Source organism: Musa acuminata, chromosome BXJ2-6 (assembly GCF_036884655.1).
Source record: "Musa acuminata AAA Group cultivar baxijiao chromosome BXJ2-6, Cavendish_Baxijiao_AAA, whole genome shotgun sequence".
Classification (NCBI taxonomy): Eukaryota; Viridiplantae; Streptophyta; class Magnoliopsida; order Zingiberales; family Musaceae; genus Musa; species Musa acuminata.
This window is the reverse complement of record NC_088343.1, coordinates 21,335,522-21,356,667: the sequence shown is the minus strand read 5'-3', so window position 1 is coordinate 21,356,667 and position 21,146 is coordinate 21,335,522. Positions and strand designations below refer to the sequence as shown.

The 21,146-nt window shown below is 34.7% G+C and overlaps 1 protein-coding gene across 2 annotated transcripts; it reads left to right on the top strand.

Annotated features, from left to right (window-relative positions):
* Window positions 1–8,089: 8,089 nt before the first annotated feature.
* On the top strand, window positions 8,090–20,796 carry LOC135585080 (ADP-ribosylation factor-like protein 8c). 2 transcript variants are annotated; one of them, XM_065113390.1, is made up of 6 exons: window positions 8,090–8,331; window positions 13,613–13,694; window positions 13,835–13,867; window positions 13,951–14,072; window positions 20,262–20,423; window positions 20,516–20,796. In XM_065113390.1, the coding sequence occupies exons 1-6, from the start codon at window positions 8,294–8,296 to the stop codon at window positions 20,631–20,633; spliced, it is 555 nt and encodes a 184-aa protein (XP_064969462.1). In that variant the 5' UTR covers window positions 8,090–8,293; the 3' UTR covers window positions 20,634–20,796. The 2 variants fall into 2 exon arrangements, with proteins under 2 accessions (XP_064969462.1, XP_064969463.1); XM_065113391.1 differs by lacking the exon at window positions 8,090–8,331 and having other exon boundaries at window positions 13,631–13,694; window positions 13,786–13,867.
* The last annotated feature ends 350 nt before the right edge of the window (window positions 20,797–21,146 follow it).

Genomic DNA, 21,146 nt, shown 5'->3' with positions numbered 1-21,146 from the left:
TATGATATGATTGAATCATTGATGCAAAGAAGAAAATTGAATTATTACAACAAACAAAATGATTTTGATTAAAGCGCTTTATGAAATCATGCTTGATGAAATAATGTAATGATGATTTGAAATCGTGCTTAATGAGTTTACATTTCGAAATTATGCATGATGATCTTTATGATGATGAACTTTGCTTTTAAACGATGATATATATTTTTGTTTGGCATAAAAAACAAAGGCATACTTATATGAAATCAAATCACTTAAATTGAAACAAAAAGGGGAGAATGCATTTTTCTTGAAAAAATCTCTATCTTATCGAGTTTTCATCTTAAAGATCCTTAGTAATGAATCTATTTATATTTTGAATCTCTTGAACTATTAAAGTGATTTTGATGATTTTGAGTTGAATGAGTTTTATCCAAATTATGATTTTGATGATTGAAGATTTTATATGCATGAATTGAGATCTTGTTCTCCGACGATTCTTTTTTATATTCACTAAAATGGAAACTTATTCTAGTAAACCATGATACGCTACTTAACATCTTGATAATTTATTACTTGAGTTTTGTTATGTATTATTCCCCTCTTCTTCTTTCTTATTTACAATAACAAAGAAGAGAAAGGAAATAACTAGCATTTCAAGAGATCGATAAATCTCTTCATTTCATTTTGAATCTCTTGAAAGGGACTTTTGTTGATTTGACAAATTGAATGAGTTAAAAATAATGATGAATGTTTTGAAAATAAATGTTTGTATCATGTTTCATGATTTTACATTTTGAAATTATGCATGATGAGTTGAAGTGATGTTGGTTTAAAAATATTTATTCAAATTCATGAATCGATAATTTTTTTGTCAAATGAATCATGATTTTTCTTGTGAATTCTTGGAATTATAACTTGAGTCATCTTTTTGAATCAAGATTGTTTCCTTTCATGTTTTCTATTTATAAAAGAAGAAACTTGTCAAAAATGATATATGGTCTTTTGATATTCATGACTTGATTTTTCATTTTTGTTGTTTACCTTTGTCATGATTTGAAAATTGATGTAAAGGGAAAAGAATTATAATGTTGTATTCTTCCATTCTTTTTGACAATGACAAAAGGAGAGAAAAACTTGCTATGAAGCAAAAGTGCTATCTTGCACATCTCAATCTCAAGATAGGCAATACTCATGATGCATGAACATCTCAAAAATTTGCTAGCTTATATGTTGAAAAATGATATAAAACTTGCCAAATTTGATAGCTTGCATATTGGAAAATGATGTAAAACTTGCCAAATTTGATAGCTTGCATATTGGAAAATGATGTAAAACTTACCAAATTTGCTAGCTTGCATATTGGAAAATGATGTAAAACTTGCTAAAGTTGCTAGCTTACGCTTTGCAAAGGAAGCAAAAAATTACACTTCTCAAAAGAGAAGAAAGAAAATTATTAGCTTGCATGATGATAAAACTTAAGATTATGTTGCAATGATTTAAAATTATATCTCAAAAAAATTGGCTAGATGTACTTCTCCTTTTTGTTAATGACAAAGGCGAGAAGATATGATGATGTGAGAATGATGATATAGGATGTAATATACTTTGATATTTTGATACCATGATGATTTGAATGATGCATGCAATGCAATGATATGCATATAATGTGTTGCAAATATTCATGATTAAATATGCATATAATGTGTTACAATGATATGCATATAATGTGTTGAATTCAATTTGAATTCAAAGTTCTATCAATATGGCATATTGATAGGGAGAGTTTAGTTTAAACTCAGTCATCAATTGGTTATCATCATCAAAAAGAGGGAGATTGTTGAATCTCATTTTTTACTCCGAGACTTCATTTTTCTTTATGCCTTGATCGTCATCATAGTTAACCTTGCACACTTAAAACCTACTTCGATTAAGACAATTATTACAAAGCTTGAATCAAATGTTGTCTAGCATGTTATTGTTTCATCAACGCTTCATCTGATTCTTCGGCACATCGTCTTCTCTTGCAGCCTATTACCCAATCGGCCAATTGACCTTCACAACTCTAATTTCCTTAGTATAATTTTTGCTCTTCATAGCCCGATGCACGATCCCATGGCCCGAGGCCTTCTGTCGATACGTCGATCGCTCCTTCGGCTCGACGTCCAATCTTCTGACATGTTTTACTCCGGTCTAACATAATTTTTCCTGCTTTAATTATTTCTCCCTGATCGAAGCTTCCTGCTTTACTCAAAATGCAGATCAAATCATAAACACTATCAATTGATTTAATCATCAAAATTCAAGATTCAACAATCTCTCCCTTTTTATGATGACAACCAATTGATGACGGAGTTAACCTTAACTCCCCCTATCAATATGGTATATGTGAGATGAACCTTGAATTCAAAATGAATTCAAGTCAAGGTAATTTTAATCATTAATCCAAGCAACATATCATCATATAATCATGCATAATCAAAATTTCAATATATCATTCCATGCATGATCATTATCATAACTTCTCCCCCTTTGTCATCAACAAAAAGAAGAAGTGCATCTAGTAATTTTTTTATATATAATTTTAAATCATTGCATTATAAGCATAATCATCATGCAAGCTAGTAATTTTCTTTCTTCTCTTTTGAGAAGTATAATATTTTTCTTCCTTGGCAAAGCGCAAGCTAGCAAAATTTTACATCATTTTACAACATGCAAACTAGCAACGATTTTGAGTTTTACAAGTTTATAAATTTTGCTAGATGTGCAAGTTATCATGTTTGCTTTTCTTTACACTGTTCAAACTAACAAGTTTTTAAAAAAAATGCAAGATAGTAAATAGCAAGTTTAGAACATACAAGCTAGCAAGTTTTTCATATATGAAGATTGGCAAAATTTTGCATCTTTTGAGATGAGTAAACTAATAAGTTTTGCCTCTCTTTGTGATATGTATATTTATAATTTTTGCTTCTCTTTAGATATGCAAGCAAGCAAGCAAGTTTTTCTATCTTTGAAATGTGCAAGCCAACAAATTTATCTCCCCTTTGTCATTATCAAAAAGAAGGAAAAAAATATAATTTTATAATTATTTCCCTTTACATCAATTTTCAAATCATGACAAAGGTAAAGTGTTAATCTTATTTCAGTATGTTTATGCATCATTATAGTTTCAAATTAAAACATGCACAATTTCAAATCCTTACATTTCATTCTTACTTCATACATGATAAAAATAAATCAATCATCACTATGGGCATATCATATATGATACTCAAGCATTCATGATACATCATTTTAGCAACAAATCATAGTATTGCATTCATCATTCCAAATCACAACATTTCAAATCATGATGATATCGAAATGTCAAATTACAATACATCCTATCATGCATGATCATAACTTCTCATGTGTATTTCATGCATAATTTAATTTCATCACATGAAGATTATCAAGAAAAATTAATTGGGTGATGAGATATACACTAAATGAATATAAAAGAGTATCATAAATAAATCATGGCATGAAAGATATGATCATGTGAATACCAAAAGACATTATTCATATAGTAAATCTCCTCTTTAAATAAAATACCAAGAAAAAATCGTAGGAGTACAAAGAAGAGATCTTGATTAAGAAAAAAAATCTCAAGTAATTCCAAGAAATCAAGATCATGATTTAAATAAAACTCATTCAAATTTAAATCATCAAATCATTAAAATCATTTTCATGAGATTCAAAATGACATAAGTTGATTTATCAATCTCTTGAGATGCTAGGGATTTTTTTTCTCCCCTTTTTTATTATAAACAAGAAAGAAGATTTTTTAATGGTGCAATTTATTTCTTTCTTCCATCAATGATCTAAGCATCACATAAATACAAAGGTAATCATATGAAAATCATGACATGAAAAATGAAAGATCAATTCATAAATGATTCATCTCGACAAATCTCCTTTTTAGTAAATAAAAAAAAATCTTAGGAGATTAAATAGTCAATAATCTTCAAAGGTAATCTTATGTTATAAATTCTGAGAAATCAAAAGAGAAACTACGATTGGATAAATCTCAATAAGAAGATACAAGAACAGAGATTTTGATTCATAAACGATTTCAAGTTATAAATCTTAAGGAATCAAGATCATGATTTCGATAAAACCCATTAAATTCAAATCATTTTCATAATCTAAGAGATTCACAAAAGTATAATATACATGGATTCATAAATCTTTTATCGAAAAATCAATAAGATAGAGATGTTTCATTTTAAGTTGTTGGTTTCATACAAGCATGCCTTTGTCTTTTTTATGCCAAATAAAAACATGCATCAACGTTTAGGATCAAAAAATAAATTTCATCATAAAAACCATCAAGACAAAAAAAAAATGTATAACACATTAAACATAAGGCTTCTTCAAACAAGATATTTGATTCATCATTTTAATTTCAATGATAATATATTTTTCTTTTTATGTGTTTCATTTTATGTGATTGATTTCATATAAATATGCTCAAGTTTTTCATATGAAAACTATCCATCTTGTTTAAAACCGAAAAAGCAACTTTCATTGCGACAAAGATCAATAAGCCATGAATCACAAAAATCATCATGCATAATTTCAAAATATAAACTTATTAAGCATGATCATTATGCATCACTACTTTGGACATAACAGCAAAACATGGTTTCAAGTTTTCAAGGTATAACATGCACAATTTCAAACTATAAACTCATTAAGCATGATATCATCAAACATGATTTCATAAAGCATTTTCAATCAAATTCGGAAATCATCAATTTAGATACACATTATTTTTGTCTTAAAAACATACATACGATTAATCATTAGATTTAAATCTAACATTTTGTTGTATTTTCATAAAACATGTAATTGTCATTATCATTTTCAAAATTAGCTAGAAAAAGAAAAGCATGATCCCCTTTTATTTATTTATTATATATATATATATATATATATATATATATATATTACTAACTAATTTTAAAATAACATATGAAATACATCAAGTAATTTTAAAATAAACTAAGGGGGTTTCGTTTGAGTTTTTTACCTCATAGTCGAGAGTCACCAAAGCAAATTTTGTCGTTTCGTCTTCATCGATTTGCTCCTCTTCTTCGGATGCACTTGTTTCGTCCCACGTCACTTTGAGTGCTCTTTTCTTCTTTGATAACTTATTTTTAAGTTCATTTTTATTCTTTAATTCTTGTTTAATGAATTTTTAAATTTTATAGTGAGAAGTTCAAGTTCATCATCACTTAAACTTTTGCTCGAGTGGTCTTCATTTGTTCAAAGTATCAAATCCTTTCTGTTCTTTGGAAGGTAGTTCTAATTTTCATCATGTTCATCATGTGTCAAACAACTCATTTCATAGGTCATTAAGGACCCGATAAGTTCTTCGAGAGGAAAATTATTCAAATCCTTTGATTCTTGTATTGTAATTACTTTTGAATCCCAATTTTTAGAAAGTGATTGTAAAACTTTACTAACAAGTTCAAAATTAGAAAAACTTTTACCAAGAGCTTTTAGACTATTGACAACATCTATAAAACAAGTGCACATGTCTCCAATAGTCTCACTTGGTTCTATCCGAAATAATTCAAAATCATGCATCAAAATGTTGATTTTTGAATCTTTAACTTTACTAATGCCTTCGTGTGTGATTTCAAGTATAAGCCAAATATTGAAAGCCATTTCACAAATAGAAACACGATTAAACTCAGTTTTGCTCAAAGCACAAAATAGAGCGTTCATAGCTCTAGCATTCAAAGAAAAAGATTTTTTTCTCCAAATCATTCCATTCGTTTATTGGAGTATAAGACTTTTGAAAACCGTTTTCGATAATATTCCATAAATTCAAATCCATTGAAAGCAAGAAAACACTCATTCGAGTTTTCCAATAAGTGTAGTCCATCCCATTGAACATAGGAGGACAAACGATAAAAAAAGCCTTCTTGAAAGCCGAAAAAAGCCATTTCTCTTAGGTGTTAAACGAAATTAGAAAAGACATGGCTCTGATACCAACTGTTAAGAACGAATCGACACTGGGGGGGGGGGGGGGGGGGTGAATTAGTGCAGCGGATAAAAATATCGGTTTAAAAAATCTTCGTACGATAAAACCGATCTCAGAAGATAGCTTGAAAGCATGTTTGTTTGTAAGAGTAGTGAAAGCCAAGTAAGGAGAAAGTGAAGCAATTGCAAAGTAAGTAAATGACAATAATAGAAATGCAAACCAGATTTTATAGTGGTTCGGTCATCGTGACCTATATCCACTCCTGATTCCTCTTCCGTCGAGGCCACCGATATCCACTAACGGTCTTCCTTTAATAGGCGAAGACCAACCACCTTCTTATAACCCTCTTTTCCTTTTCACAAGTTTAGGATTCAACCTTTTACAAGTACTCACTCTTCCCTATATAGAATTCTAAACTTAGAACTTAGAGGAGGGAATCTCTCAAGTGATTACTATAGTGTTTTCCCACTTTTAAGCTCTTTGTGCTTGTGTATGTTAACTAGAGATGAGAGGGGTATTTATAGGCCTCAAGTGGATTCAAACTTAGAATCTAAAAATGTCTCATCCCTGGTTTTCGGGGTATTGGCAGTACGACCGCCTGTGTTGGGTGATACCACCGCCTGCAGCTCTCGTAAATTATGTTTGAGCGGTATCACCACCCAGACTGGTGGTACCATCGCTTAACACCCTACCACTAGGCGGTACCACCGCCTAACAGTCTCTCGATACTATGTCTGGGCGGTACCACCGCTTGACATAGTCTCGGAGACTATGCCATGATGGTTCCACCTGTTGGGTCACTATTTGGGCCTTCCACTTGGCCCAACACAACCCAAACATAGGCCCAATTGGCCCTTAATTGAGTTTGTCTAATTACATTCTAATTATATGCTAACTACGAATTTTAAGACATACACTAAGCAAATAAATCCGATTAGTCTAGGTTTCTTCCGATGAGCTTCCGAAGATCTTCCGACGAACTTCTGACGATCTCTCGGCAATGTTCCAACGGACTTCCGGCAAGCTCTTGGACTTCACGATGATCTTTATGGCGAGTTCCGACGAGCTTCTTTAACAAGCTCCTGGACTTATCGATCAATTCTAACAGAATTTTCGATGAATGTCCGAACTTCTGATGAACTCTCGAACTCCCAACAAAATCTCGTTCTTGACTTTAGGAATTCATTTTGCTTTATGCCTTGATCGCTATCGTAGTTAATCATGCACGCTTAAAACCTACTTCGATTTAGACAATTATTACCAAGCTAATCAAATGTTGTCCAATATATTATTGGTTCATCGACGCCTTGTCCAATTCTTCGGCGCATCGTCCTCTCTTACGACCTATTGTCCAATCGGCCAGTTGACATCCACAACTCTAATTTCCTTGGCATAATTTTCACTCTTCATGGATCGATGCCTGATCCCATGGCCTGAGGCCTTTTGTCGATACGTCGACCGCTCCTCCGGCTTGACGTCCAATCTTCTGACATATTTTCACTCCGACCTAACATGATTCTTCTTGCTTTAATTGTCTCTCCCTGATCGAAGCTTCCTACGTTACTCAAAACGCGGATCAAATCATAAACACTATCAATTTGTTTCATCATCAAAATCCGAGATTCAACATAATTCACCCTCTCTCTTAGTGTTGATTCGATCCTAATAAATTATCCATTGGTCCTATATGCCTCGATAGCAACGGGGACACACGTAGTAATGAGGCGACTATGATGCACTCCAACTCCAGCGATACGCCCAATGGCTTGGAAGACCATCAATTACGTCATGGAGAGGGTTATTGTCGTTGACGAGGGATCACCAATGATCATGAGAAAGAATATAAGCCTTTTAGACATTAGTGGAGCCTTTCATATTTTATGATTTTATTAAAAATATTTTAACCTAAACCTAAGAAAAATTTCTTGATAAAAACTAAATAAGGGGAGTAAAAGCTTATTACTATATTTTTTTAGAATTATCTTATTTTAATAAATCATTTACTTTCGAGACCACAAAAGCAAAACATAACATTAAAAAACCCGTGAAACACAAACGACAACAGCAGAGCTATAATTCTAATCCATCGTTTGCTTTTGTGGAACCACAATTAGGAGCTATGGATGAAATCGATCTCTGTACGTGGCCAAGAAATCCCTGTTACGGCTCCGTCATCTTCCCCATTAACTCTTACGGGCCTTCGGTTCGCTATTCTTTTTGATTCGGGGAGACAATATCTCTAGGGTTTTCCGTGAGGACGGCTTCTCCAATTCCTTCGAGATGGGCCTTTGGGATTCCTTCCTCAATTGGCTTCGCAGGTACTCTTCCCCCTCTCCCTTCCTCCCGCACCCTCCACCAAGCGAAACAAAGTTGGGATCTTTTTTTTCTCCTTGTTTGTGTGGGTTTTATGTTGGATATCGGAATTCTGGCATGCTTGCTTGTATATGTCGGTTCGAGTTCATCTACTTTTGGTTTTATAATATTTTGAATGGATCCTAGGGATTTGCAACAGAACTTGATGCCCTTGGTAAACGAGTGAATTAAAGTTATTCCTTCCCGCTTGTAGTAATTACTATTGTTAAATTTGTTCGTTGTTAGATTGCTTCCTTTTTCAGATGGGACATACGGATTTACTTTGTTGGTTTTGAAAGCAGATATATGACGTAATATTTATTTATTTTTCTTTTTCTTTTGTGTGCTAGTGTGGAAGTACTTGATTTGCAATGTATATATATATATATATATATATATATATATATATATATATATATATATATATATATATATATATATATATATGGATACCTTGACGTGAAGAACTCATGTAAAGTTTTAAGTTCCTAAATTTGGTACTTAAACCATGTGCTTCTTTATTTTTTCGTAACTATTGTTTTACCAATTGAGTTAATAAGAATAAAGAGTTGAGATCTGATGGATGGGATAGTTTTAGCTGATCAACTTGTCATTTTAGTCTATAATTACATTGTAGATTATGGCTATAATGTTTCTGTCAACACTGGCATCGAAATGATAGAAATGATAATTACATTGTAGATTATGACTATAATGTTTCACTCGGACAAATTACTATATATACTATGCTTTTCACATCCATCCTTTTCAAAGCATGACTTCTCTTCTTTGGTCTTGTGAATTATGTTGTGCCATTTAAGTTTTCTGTTGAGCTTTTTTAATTGTTCAGTTTATCATTCTACAAATTCTTTTGTATAAATCAGATAGACTTTAAATCATTTAATAATTTAACTACGTAATTAATTTTCTGAATTCTGATCAAGCTGGATTTTCTGGCATAATAATATATAAATGTGTTATATGAAAGTTTCAAATGACAAAGGTCTCTTATATCTCAATCTTTTATTATATCCCATCTCCTATTGTTTTTTAGAACATCATGGGGCTTCTCACATGGTTTAGGTGTTATGATGGTCTATGAGAGACAACATCATCAATGCCACTTTATTTATCACAAGTTTTTGTTATCTTCTTTTGATTCTTGACATATTATGTTTTTAGAGTAATTATTTTAACATGGAATGAAATTTCAATCTGTTATTGATGATTGGATCAGTATGTTACTAGTCACATTATTCCAAGTATTAGTATATGCTAATACCGGTTAGTATTGACCAAACCACTAGAGAGAGTAAGAGAGAGAGGATTACTGATAGTGGATGGGAGGAAGTGGTAACATGATAGGGAGGAGAAGCAGAGCAATGGAAGATGATGAAGAAGAAAAGATAACTAGAGAGAATAAGAGAAGAATAAAGTAGGTAGGATAGCTCCATGTACCAAAGAGGTACACTTACCCTCCCACAGCATTTATGCTAATTTCCTATGGTCTACTTAGGTCCCCATTATGCAAACTTCTATATATTATTCTTGATGTGTTTTTAAACTATTTTTTTTTAATTACCTTCATAGTTGCTTCCTTTTAGAAACCAGTCAATGGGACCTTGTTGTTTCTATGCTTGTCATTATTTTGAAACATATTGTAGATTCACAAGGTTCATTAGTTAGTTAACTGCAGGATTAAGTTCTTTCGTTAATGTGAAGTTTCACAATGCATTGCGAATAGGATTGATAATATTGTTTAATTTCACTACAATGACTATCTTTTATCTTCAGAGTCCTATTTCGTCCTTCTCATGTCATATCATAAAAGAATATCTCCTTGTTTGAGGTGTTAATTTGGTGAACAATTTAGGCTACCTTTTGATTATTATGTTAGTATAATTTCACTTTTGTTGTACTTGATTTTGCTCTTTGAATTTTGGTAACATATGCACACCATTGTTTACAATTCTGGAAAGAATACAATGGGTATCTTAAGAATTTTGTAGGCTTGTTTCATTAAGTAATCCAAGAACATGGACTGAGCAGACTTGTAGGGATCTGATATGTTTAAGTTGTCAATTGAGTCCTTTTCTATTGTATAACCTTCAGCCATAGGTTTAATTAAACTAAAGTTAATTGGGTATATTTGTCTTTTTTATTTTTCTGATATTTTCAAATGAATATTTAGTAATATATTGGGAAGAGTTTTCTTGTTAAATTATTCTTTACCTTATTTGATTGTGGATTGTGAGATTACTTAATGAGTCTAATTGGTTTCTTTAGAGTTTTGAGCCTGTTTGTATTGTATTCTGATTAGAACATGTTAGGAATATAATTATAAAATTACGTTTGGTGTGTACCCAACCTCAAATAGTTGGGACTTTACATTGTTGTTGTAATTAGGTTTGGCATGAGGCTTTTTCAGTTTGACACTTGTTGTCCTATGTCTTTTAATAAAAACAAGACAAGTTATCTCCCAAAGTTTCGGTTGACTTCTATCTTGTTTCTGTATATTGCATCAAGTAGTCTTATAAGGATTCACATTTAATACTTAATGTAGTTATGCAACAACTAAATGGAAGATTGATCAACCAAGATTTTGGAGAAAAATATAATAGCTTCGGTGATCCTCATAATAACTAAATATTACTGAAAAAATCCAGATCTAATAAGAACTCTGATCTGATTTGCATGCTGATTATAATGATGATGAGACCATGATTACCACCACAATATTACATTAGTGGTAAATTGTTTATTGGTATCAGATGTTGTGAGAGCAATTTCATGGATGGCGCCATCAATATCACAATCTTCATCTACATTTGAGTCACATCAATGATCTTGAACCACCTTTCGTGGATTTAAAGTGATCATTTTGGTGACAATAGGCATAATTTAAGGAGTGAAATTAAATTTTAGATTTAATATATCCATGGATGTGGCCACTCAGCTCCTTGCTTAAGCACTTGGGTGAGGCAAGGTGAGGCCCTAGTGCATCCCTTTTGCATTCCTACAGTATAACTTCACTCTTTTGGATTGCCACTATAGTTTTAGGATCTTCAACCATGGCAACCATACTTAGTAGTTAGTACCATCGATTTAGTAGTTAAACTTATGCAATTTGATGTTTCAGTGGTGATATGTTGAACATGAAATAATATAAAACTCATATAATAAACATCATTGATTATATTTATAATAATTATTTTACATTGGTGAAAACCTTGCTTCGCTTGGGTGGCATTTAGGCGAGTGTCTAGCCGTCTCAGACATTTTGGAATCTTAATACTTTTTAGGTCTAGCGCCTTTGACAATACTGAATATATCATGTTTATGACTCTTCTATGCAGTTTTTTAATATGGTTTGTAATCTGTATCTGAAACATGATTTGGTTCATTATTTATTATTGTCTAGTCAAAAGGTTCCTATATTTATTGAACATTTGCTCTATTAGGTAGAATTTATTTGAAGAACCTTAAATCAAGACTTTTTTAGTCTGAACAATCCGGATCGACTGAACACATGGCAATCAATATGCCAACCTATCATATATGAATATGTTTAGTATGTATTAAAACCGTACCAATCCAGTGTGCGACTGTTATGATTCTGATATTGAAATAGTAAACCTTGATTGTTATAACGAACACATAATGGAATTTTGAGTCCTTTCATGCTTTTCGACCTACCTATCATGCAACATGCACGTATGGTTAACTCCTATTATAAATAATCAAGAAACCCTATTGTTTTCTTTAATGAAACAACATAAATGGTATATCTTGTCTCAAAACATTGCACGTCCTACATGAGTAAGATTGGACCTAGCATATGGTTGTTTAAAAAGGCTTCTTCTTCTCCTTTGCCAGCTAGCATTGGAAGAGGGCATGCCAATGGGCCATGATGTTCTGAACATGGGAACAGGTGTTTATGATCAAAATGAAAAACTAAAAAGAAAAATTCAACTGATTTTGAGAATAATATATATATATATATATATGTATATATATGTATGTATATGTATATATATGTATGTATATGTATATATATATATATACATGTGTATATATATATATATATATATATACACATATATATATATATATACATATACATATACATATATATATATACATATATATAAAGTAAAAAAATTCAGCAATGTCGCCTCTCTTCTCCCCACATGAGGCGATGTTGCTGAAGTGACGTCGTCGAATTTTTTATATTTATATATATATATATATAATTTGACGACGTCGCCTCTCTCTTCTCCCCAAGCAGGGCGACGTCGCAGAAAAACGATGCGACATCGCCTCAGCAACGTCGTCTCTATATATATATATATATATATAGTAAAAAAATCTTATATATATTTATATATAAATTATATATATATTTATATAAATTATATATATTTATATATAAAATATTTTTTTATATAAATAATTTTATAAAAGGTGACGTTGCATATATATATACCGCTCGGTAATGGACGGTCTGTGTACCGGTCTACTGATGGACCGGTACGTACCACCTGGTACAGGCGATATTATTCGAAATTGATAACCTTATTTTCAACGATACCTTTTTTTGTCTTCTCCTCTTTGGTGAGATTCTATTGTTACGCCGCACTCTCTCATGTAATTGTGAGCAAACATGTGAAAAATCCTGTACATCGGGGAAAGATAAGGAAGATAAATCAGGAAAAATTATAGACAAGTAAAACAAAATGAACAGATCCAGTTGTTGGACTGGTGTTGCCCAACTTCTTTAGATTGTCTAACATATCTGTACAGTTACTAGCTGAATCAATTATCGGTAAGCACTCAGCCCAAACATGCTGATGCTTAAAGCTATGTTACTCTTAAAAGTTGGCTGAAGTGTGAGAGCCTATTAGGATGGCCAGTGTATTACAATTAATTCTTTAGTGGACATCAGACAACATATGACCAGAGTTTGTGACTATGAATTATCATGTACATATCAATGTATATATCTAACATCAGCTGACTCATAATTTTGTGCATACTTGAGCCAAGTTTTTCCCTTTTTTTGCTGGTTATGGATATGGCATGAAGAATATTGGTACAAATTTTCTTTTTTCATCCTAAAACTAATTCCCTATTAATGTTTCAACTTTGAAATTGCTATATTGATTTTATTTATATGTTGTTGGAAGTAACTATATTAGAAGCCTCATGATCAAGATCTGGTTCTAATTTTAACAGTTTCCACTTCAGTTTGTTTTTCAAGCAGGAAATGGAACTTTCGTTAATTGGCCTTCAAAATGCAGGAAAGACATCGCTTGTTAATGCTATTGCTGTGAGTTGTGTAAATCTTTTTTCCTTACAATAATTTTGTTATTAAATATTTTTCTTCTCTTTTTCAAATAAACCTTTTCTCTTTTCTTAAGTTGAATAGTTACCTTCCTTTTTTAACCATAAGCATTCTGAATTCATTAGACTGGTGGCTACAGCGAGGACATGATTCCTACCGTATGTACTTTACCTCAAAATATGCTTTTAACATGTGATTTGATAAACTGTAAGTCTGCCCTTATTCTGCTTCTGAAAACCAGGTGGGTTTCAACATGCGGAAAGTTACAAAGGGAAATGTTACCATAAAACTCTGGGATCTAGGAGGGCAACGGAGATTTCGCACAATGTGGGAGCGATACTGTCGTGGAGTCTCTGCAATTCTGTAACTTCCCTGCATCAACTACCTATTTCGCAATACCAAATTGATTCTTAGTGCAAAGAATTCAAATGTCATGATCGTAAGATAACTGTAGATTGTCTCATGTGATAAGTCAGAACATAGAATAATTTTAAGATCCATTTGGGGAAGGACTTGTGATAAAATCCTTAGAGTAGATTGCGGATTTATGATTTGTAGGAGGATTGATAGTGAAGTTGAAAGAAGATAACTCTGAAAGAGAAAAATGTAGATTGCTTATTGAAAAAGGAATGCCTAATCATGCAATTGCAAAAAACTTCTTGAGCAACAACCTTGGACTTAGCAATAGCATGGACTTCTTGAACAAGCTCAGCTTTTGAGGCTTCTCTCTTGCTATCAATTCTCTCTTTTGTCCTCCATCCTAGGGCTACTGACCCTTCTTTACTTTTGTCGAGGGGAAGACTTCTAATTAGAGAAAGATTCTCAAACAGAGTCCAACTCTTAGTCTCACAGAAGGGACTTCTGATTTGAGTCTAACTTGAATTAATCTTGGGCTTGAGTTTTTGAGTTTTTGGGCCGACTAAACTTGGACTTGAGGGTTGATTGTCCTTGGTCTCCCCCAATTTGGTGATTCAACTCTTGTTTAAAGATGGTAAACCCTACTTCGCTAGTTTCTTTCATGAACCACCTTGCTAAACTCAAATTTTGCCCTTTGCATTCTATGCTGTTTTGTTGCCTCGTCTTGTAGTAGTTACCTTCTTTTCAATGATGGAGTTTTCATCCAAAGTCTTCTCTTGGTTGGCCATCAAATTACATATCAAAGGCAGTGCCTTGCTTGGCTCGTCATTTAACATCGATGACTTGAATGCCTTCAAGTTCTCCACATTCGTAATTGAGTACATCTCCATGTATGGAGGTACCTTGAGTTGACAAGTGTTGTTTCTAATCTACTTCAATACTTTGAATGGTCCATATCGGATGAGATTGAGTTTCTTTCCTTCTCTTTTTAACCATTTCTTCCTTCGAGGTCACCTTCTTAGAATTGACCCTCAACACAGTGTCGGTCATATCGCACCTTGTATTTTTACTGAGCCCATTGAAGTTGTTCAACATCCTTGTGCACTTGTCGGATGTGCTCAAGAAATTTCTTGGCTTGTAGTGCTACATTGCCTTCTTTGGAGGTTTGTGATGTTGAATCGATCATAAACTACCTTGAATGATGTTGTTTTGAGGTAAGTAGCCTAATAATACCTTGAATGATGATTTGGTCATGGACTTGTGTATTGCTCGATTGAATGAGAATTACAAATATGGTAGGCTTCTGTCTAATGTCTTCAGATGACGTGATTTGTGTCCTCGTACCATCATGTGATTCACTACTTTCGTTTGTCCATCCGTCTGTTGATGAAACACAATGCTTTTCTTCGCGGGTGTCCGTTATGGCCAAGGTAGACAAGGGTTTGTTTCCCTAACTCACACTACTTTGGGTTGAGCTACACTTGGTGTTTCTCCAAATGGTTAAACACCTTATATGTGTGCTTAATATGTTTTGTCTTGATTGGTGTGCTCAATATGTTCATCCTTTGATCATCGATTGATGAGAATGTCATCGAGGTAGATGATGACGAAGTCACCAATGTGTGGACATAGCACATGGTCCGTCAATCGCATAAATGTGGCTGGGGCATTGCAAAGTTTGAATGGCATGACTAGCCACTCGAACAACCCTTGACACATATTGAAGCTGTCTTCCGTGTATCTTCTCGAACTCGGACTTGATGATAGCCTGACTTAAGGTCCGATTTGGTTAAGATGGTGGTGTGTTGGAGGTGGTCTAGTAGATCATCAATCCATGGTAGGGGATACCAATTTCCCATTGGGATCTCATTCTAGCCACGGTTGTCAATGCACGTGCACCATCCTCTGTCCTTATTCGACACCATCACCATCAGTGATCGAAAGGGGGAACAACTTGGTTGGATGCTGCTGCTCTTGGTTACCTTAACCACTTGTTGTCAATTTTTTCTTTTTTAAAACTAAGCTATGATACATGTTGAGTTCGGTAATGGTGTGTCCCAGACGAGCTATATTTCGTGCTTTGTCACTTGCCACTGAGGTAGTCTATTGTTATTGGTGAAAAGATCTGGATACCTGCTGGTGAGTTCTTGTAACTTACTATTGTCCCCTTTCTTGTATGCTGATTATAAGGATAAGGTGTGCGTTCTCGCTTCGACTAGCTGGATGAGTATTAGCACAAATCTTTATCATACTTTCATCATCCTTTTTATTTGGCTGATTGTCATAAGATCGACTGCATGTTCGCTCTTTTCTCGCTTGATGATGAACCTTTTGCTATGACTAACAATACAATTACGCGTTTATATTGTTGGGGCCATTGGTAAAACGTAACATCTCGGTCCCAAGGGTACGGACTTTCAAAGATTACCTGACATATGTCAAGGGGCACCACTTTGCATAATACCTCATCGATGTATTTGCTGGTAGTGACGAAGCGAAATTTGCACTACTAATTTATCCTCATCCCCACATCTTTTTGGATGAGGTGTGGTTTGTAGGCCACTAATCTACTCTTGTTGTGAATTTAAAGTGCCTAAAACAGAGAACTAAAGCAAAGAGTTCTTGAGCGATGATTGGTCAAAAGTTCTCACGTGACAAGCGTAGACAGATCACTGCAGAATGCTTGCTATCGGTTCCCCCTTTCTTTCCTCATCTCACCAAACTGACAACACCTCTGATAGGGTTGTGGAAGGGTTGTTATTCGTTAATGTTGTTGTTGTGTCTTTGAATGTCGAGGACAAAGATGAAGCCGTTCGTTGATGTTGGTTCTTTGCTATAGATTTTTACCGCAGGCTAAAAGAAGATGGCTCCTTGATTGCTGATCTTGGGTATTGCTGGAGAAGGGTTGCCGAGGTATTCTTCCTCTTCTCTTCTTCTTCTGCCTCTACTCTTGGCTAGTAAGCTATCCTAGGCCGACTAGAAGGATAGATAGAAGGAAGAAGGGCACTACTGTCCTCTTCTCTTTCTCTTCTTTTCTCCTCTCTTCTCAGCTTGGGGCCGACTGGCTTCTTGAGAGGGGGCACGACTTGGATTGATTTCAAAGGGGCTGCAACCCCTTAGATATATAGGATTAAGGGCATCCAAAGTTTTAATGGAAGCTGCCCGACTAAGATTGGGATTGATCTGACTTGGGGATGCTTTTGATTGGTCTCTCCTCCCTCTTTTATAGTATAGATAGGGCAGGATTCCTAAGGGTTTTAGGACTTTCCTTGTAGGGCTATGCACCTTCTCCTTCAAGTAGGAGTACGCCTCCCTTGGTGGCTGCCTATATTTGGATGAGGGTTGCCTTAATCCTAGTCCTACTAGAACTAGGATTAAGGTGAGTGGGCTGTTGTGATATGCGCTTTGCTTGGCCGATAGGGCTTTGAGGCTTCAAGAGGCCCTTGGAAAGGGATTGGCCCTTGATTTTAGATCGTCCTTGATCAAGGGCAGCCGTCACCCAAATAGGAGCAGCCACCATGCAAGGGAGGCACACTCCTCGGAGTAGAAGACTGTGCACTTGCCCTATAAGGAATGTCCTAAACTGCTTAAGACTTTTGCCCCACCTTAGCAATAAAAGAGGGAGGAGAGCCCCTCTACAGCATCCCAAGAAGCAACAGTAAGGAGCCCCAGTTGACTAAGAGCAAGAAAAGAAAGGAGAAATTATGCAAGGTGCTGCAAATCTCTAACTGCAGCACCTTCTTCCTTGAGTTCCAACAGTCCATCTAAACTTCATCTAGTTGTGGGAAGTCCCAAAACCCGACTACCTCATGTCCAAACGTCATGTTGCAGCAAGAGAGGAGACTAAAATCGATAGTGATCCGTAATCTGTCGAGAGCACCAATCTAAAGACAACTTTCATTCTTATGCACTTATTAATCTCTTTTGTGCTTTTAGTTTGTTGCTTAGCCCTTGTAGTGTCACTTTAATCCTCCGAGCAATAGTTGGTAATTTTCCTTTTAGTTTTTATGCTTGATTTTTAGTGAAGATATCTATCTCCTCCACCAAAACTTCCATCCCCGAGGTGGGATGTCGGATCGTCGGATTGTTGAACCTGAATCCAATACGAACTACATACCAATCTATACTGATGTATCATATGTCGATATGTTAGTATGTACCAAGGTTTGACATACCGGAGCGTACCGCTCGGTACGGGCGGTATGTACCAGTTCGACAGAGAATCGGTATGGGTAGTACATTGGTAGACCCTAGTGTACTGTGTGTCGGTACGTTCGGTACAGTTCAATACGTACTGTACCAACAATTGATCAATACACCAGTACGAAAACCATGGTATGTACCAACAAATCCAAAAAATCACCAAAAATGCCTAAAAATATTTTTAAAATAGAAAAGACTCATTTTAAGCCTTTTAAATAAACTTGAATGCAATTTTAATTATATTTCAATAAGAATAGAGTCAAAATAAGGTTTAGTTAGTGAATTTAACTTTTTTTGATGTTGAGGAGCAATTTTGAAGCATGTTTGTTTCTTTAATGTTGAATCATCCATAAAAATACGAGTAACGTTAGACTCCATTTCAAAACTTGTAGATTTAAGAAAATTAAGTAATAAACTAAAGCAACTTGTATACACCTCAAATTGAATGATAGGTATCCACATCTGGTTGATCGAGTTCCTCGATCCTTTGAATTTGTATATCAATATGGTATGCCCCACGGAGTTAATCTTAAACTAGTCATATGGCTTATTGTACTAGTAGACTATATGCCATTGGTGCATCAGTGTGGTAATAGTTGTTGCTTAAGCATCATGAACAACACGCCTGAAGAGTCTCCTAAGGGGCATATAACTGTGGTCTGGGGAGGTTAGAGTATACCAGAACTAGTGTTGCCACTAACCTACTGTCCTGTATCATAAGAATGATCGACCTCGGGAAATTACCCTGTTCGAAGAAAAAAGGATGCTTGTCAATGTGAAGGGGATACCTAGTAAGAAAACTATACAAAAAACACAATCATGATTCCAGTGTTCAAATGGTAAGCCAACAAACTGAACCCAAACTAGGGTCGGTAGAGTCCTTTAGGTGAGCGATTGAAAGTTGGCACTCTAGGGCATAAGATGAAGCACCTCACCTCACCTTCTAAGGGAAGCAAAAAAAGGAAAAAACCCCTAGCCATGTCAATGAGGGGAGAAGTATTTCCACAAATGAGAAAGCTGATCTAAGAAAATCTAAGGGAGGAGGATGCTGGAGGAAACGACGCACCAAGCTAAAAACCCAAGCCTTTCGACATTCCTCAAGGCATGCTTCATCAAACTCAACAAAATTTGTGGAAGACACACAAATCCAGTTGTAAACACAGGAAGACAAGAAAGGAGCCTGATGCTGGACAAGTAGAGGAACCTACAAGCATTTGAGCCCAGATCATCTCACAGGCAACAACACCAGCAATAGATCGACCATGAGATGCAGGAACGTAGTCACAAGAAGTATTCTGCTGGGAGGATGAAGCGGCCCTAGGATCAGGATGGCACACTGGCCTCTTCAGCCTGGGATCGGATACCAAAGAGGAGGCTACCACCATCTCCTTGTCATCTATCTTCAGCAGATACTTACTTTTACTTGGTTTATGGGGTATTAGCAACTGCTTGAAGGTTAAGTACTTGGGCGTTGCTAACCTGTCCGCCACTGGAAACCCACTTACTGTCAGATTCATATTAAGAGTATTGGCATGACATACTTGAAGTGACTTGATTAGTAGTAAAGTTAAATGTGTTATTTGTCATCTTCAGATTAACATGTCAATAATATCAGTCTTATAAATAGCAGATTTTGTCATTGCTGGCCTGACTAGCTTGTGTGAGGAGTTCAGGTAGTGTAAATAGGTCAAATCTATTATGCAGGTTAGGTGAAATAGCATGTGTAATTGTTGGGCTGGGTTTGGATTTAAACTTTTGACATAATTATTAAATGGTATGGGTATGGGTTGAAAATTCTGTTCTAGTATATGCATCTCAACTCAACATGACTTTGACACCCCTAGATGGCGGAGCCAAATGCCCCATGTACAAAACGGGCAAATGTTGAAATGCTTTTTGTCTTCTAAGATGAGTGACAGGGGCATTTAGACTCTTCGGGAGTTATGTTTCAGCTTTCTTATTGCTACATTTGTGCTTCCAAAATTCTGACAGATATGTGGTAGACGCAGCAGACAGAGACAGTGTGCCCATATCCAAAAGTGAATTGCATGAGCTGCTGATGAAGCCATCCCTCAGTGGAATCCCCTTGCTTGTTCTTGGCAATAAAATCGACAAATCAGAAGCTCTTTCCCAACAGGCGTTAGTGGACCTCTTGTTAGTATTCTTACGTACTACACATTGTTTATTCAACAATATTTCTTATTTCTTTGATGTGTCATTCTTCTTGGTGTTGATTTGTTATCTAGGGGGCTGGAACACATCAAGGATAGGGAACTCTGCTGCCACATGATCTCATGCAAGGAATCAGTTAACATAGACATGGTTATTGATTGGCTCATCAAGCATGCAAGGAAAGCAAAGTAATGGATTACCACCTGTGGTGTGTTTGGGTTGCTTGTAGGAATCTGTTCTGAAGTAAATAATGCTTATTTCAAATTTGTGATTCATGATTTTAAGAGCAACACAAGAATTCTGGATATCTGCTTGTATTTTGATGGTTCATAATTAGTAAAAGGGTACTTGTCTACACAGTTTGTATGGTTGATAGTATATCAGATTTGAAATTTTACAATTAGAATGTTGTGCTTTTGTTATATGAGTAATTAAAGCCTCTGTCAAATAAGCAAAAGCTTCGTATTGAATCCTTTTCAGGCTTTAATTTTTCTTTTCAGGCTTTTATGGATCAACTTTAGGATGTTTTGAAAAATTTTTTATTCATATTAAATTATTTATAAAGATAATTATTAGATTACGAGTCGAAACTTTAATATTCAAATGAATTAAGTAATAATTGGATCAATTGATGGATATATATGTTAAAACTTTTACGGATTCTAAGTTTGGGGTTGATCTCTTTAGAGGATCGACCTCCTTGGA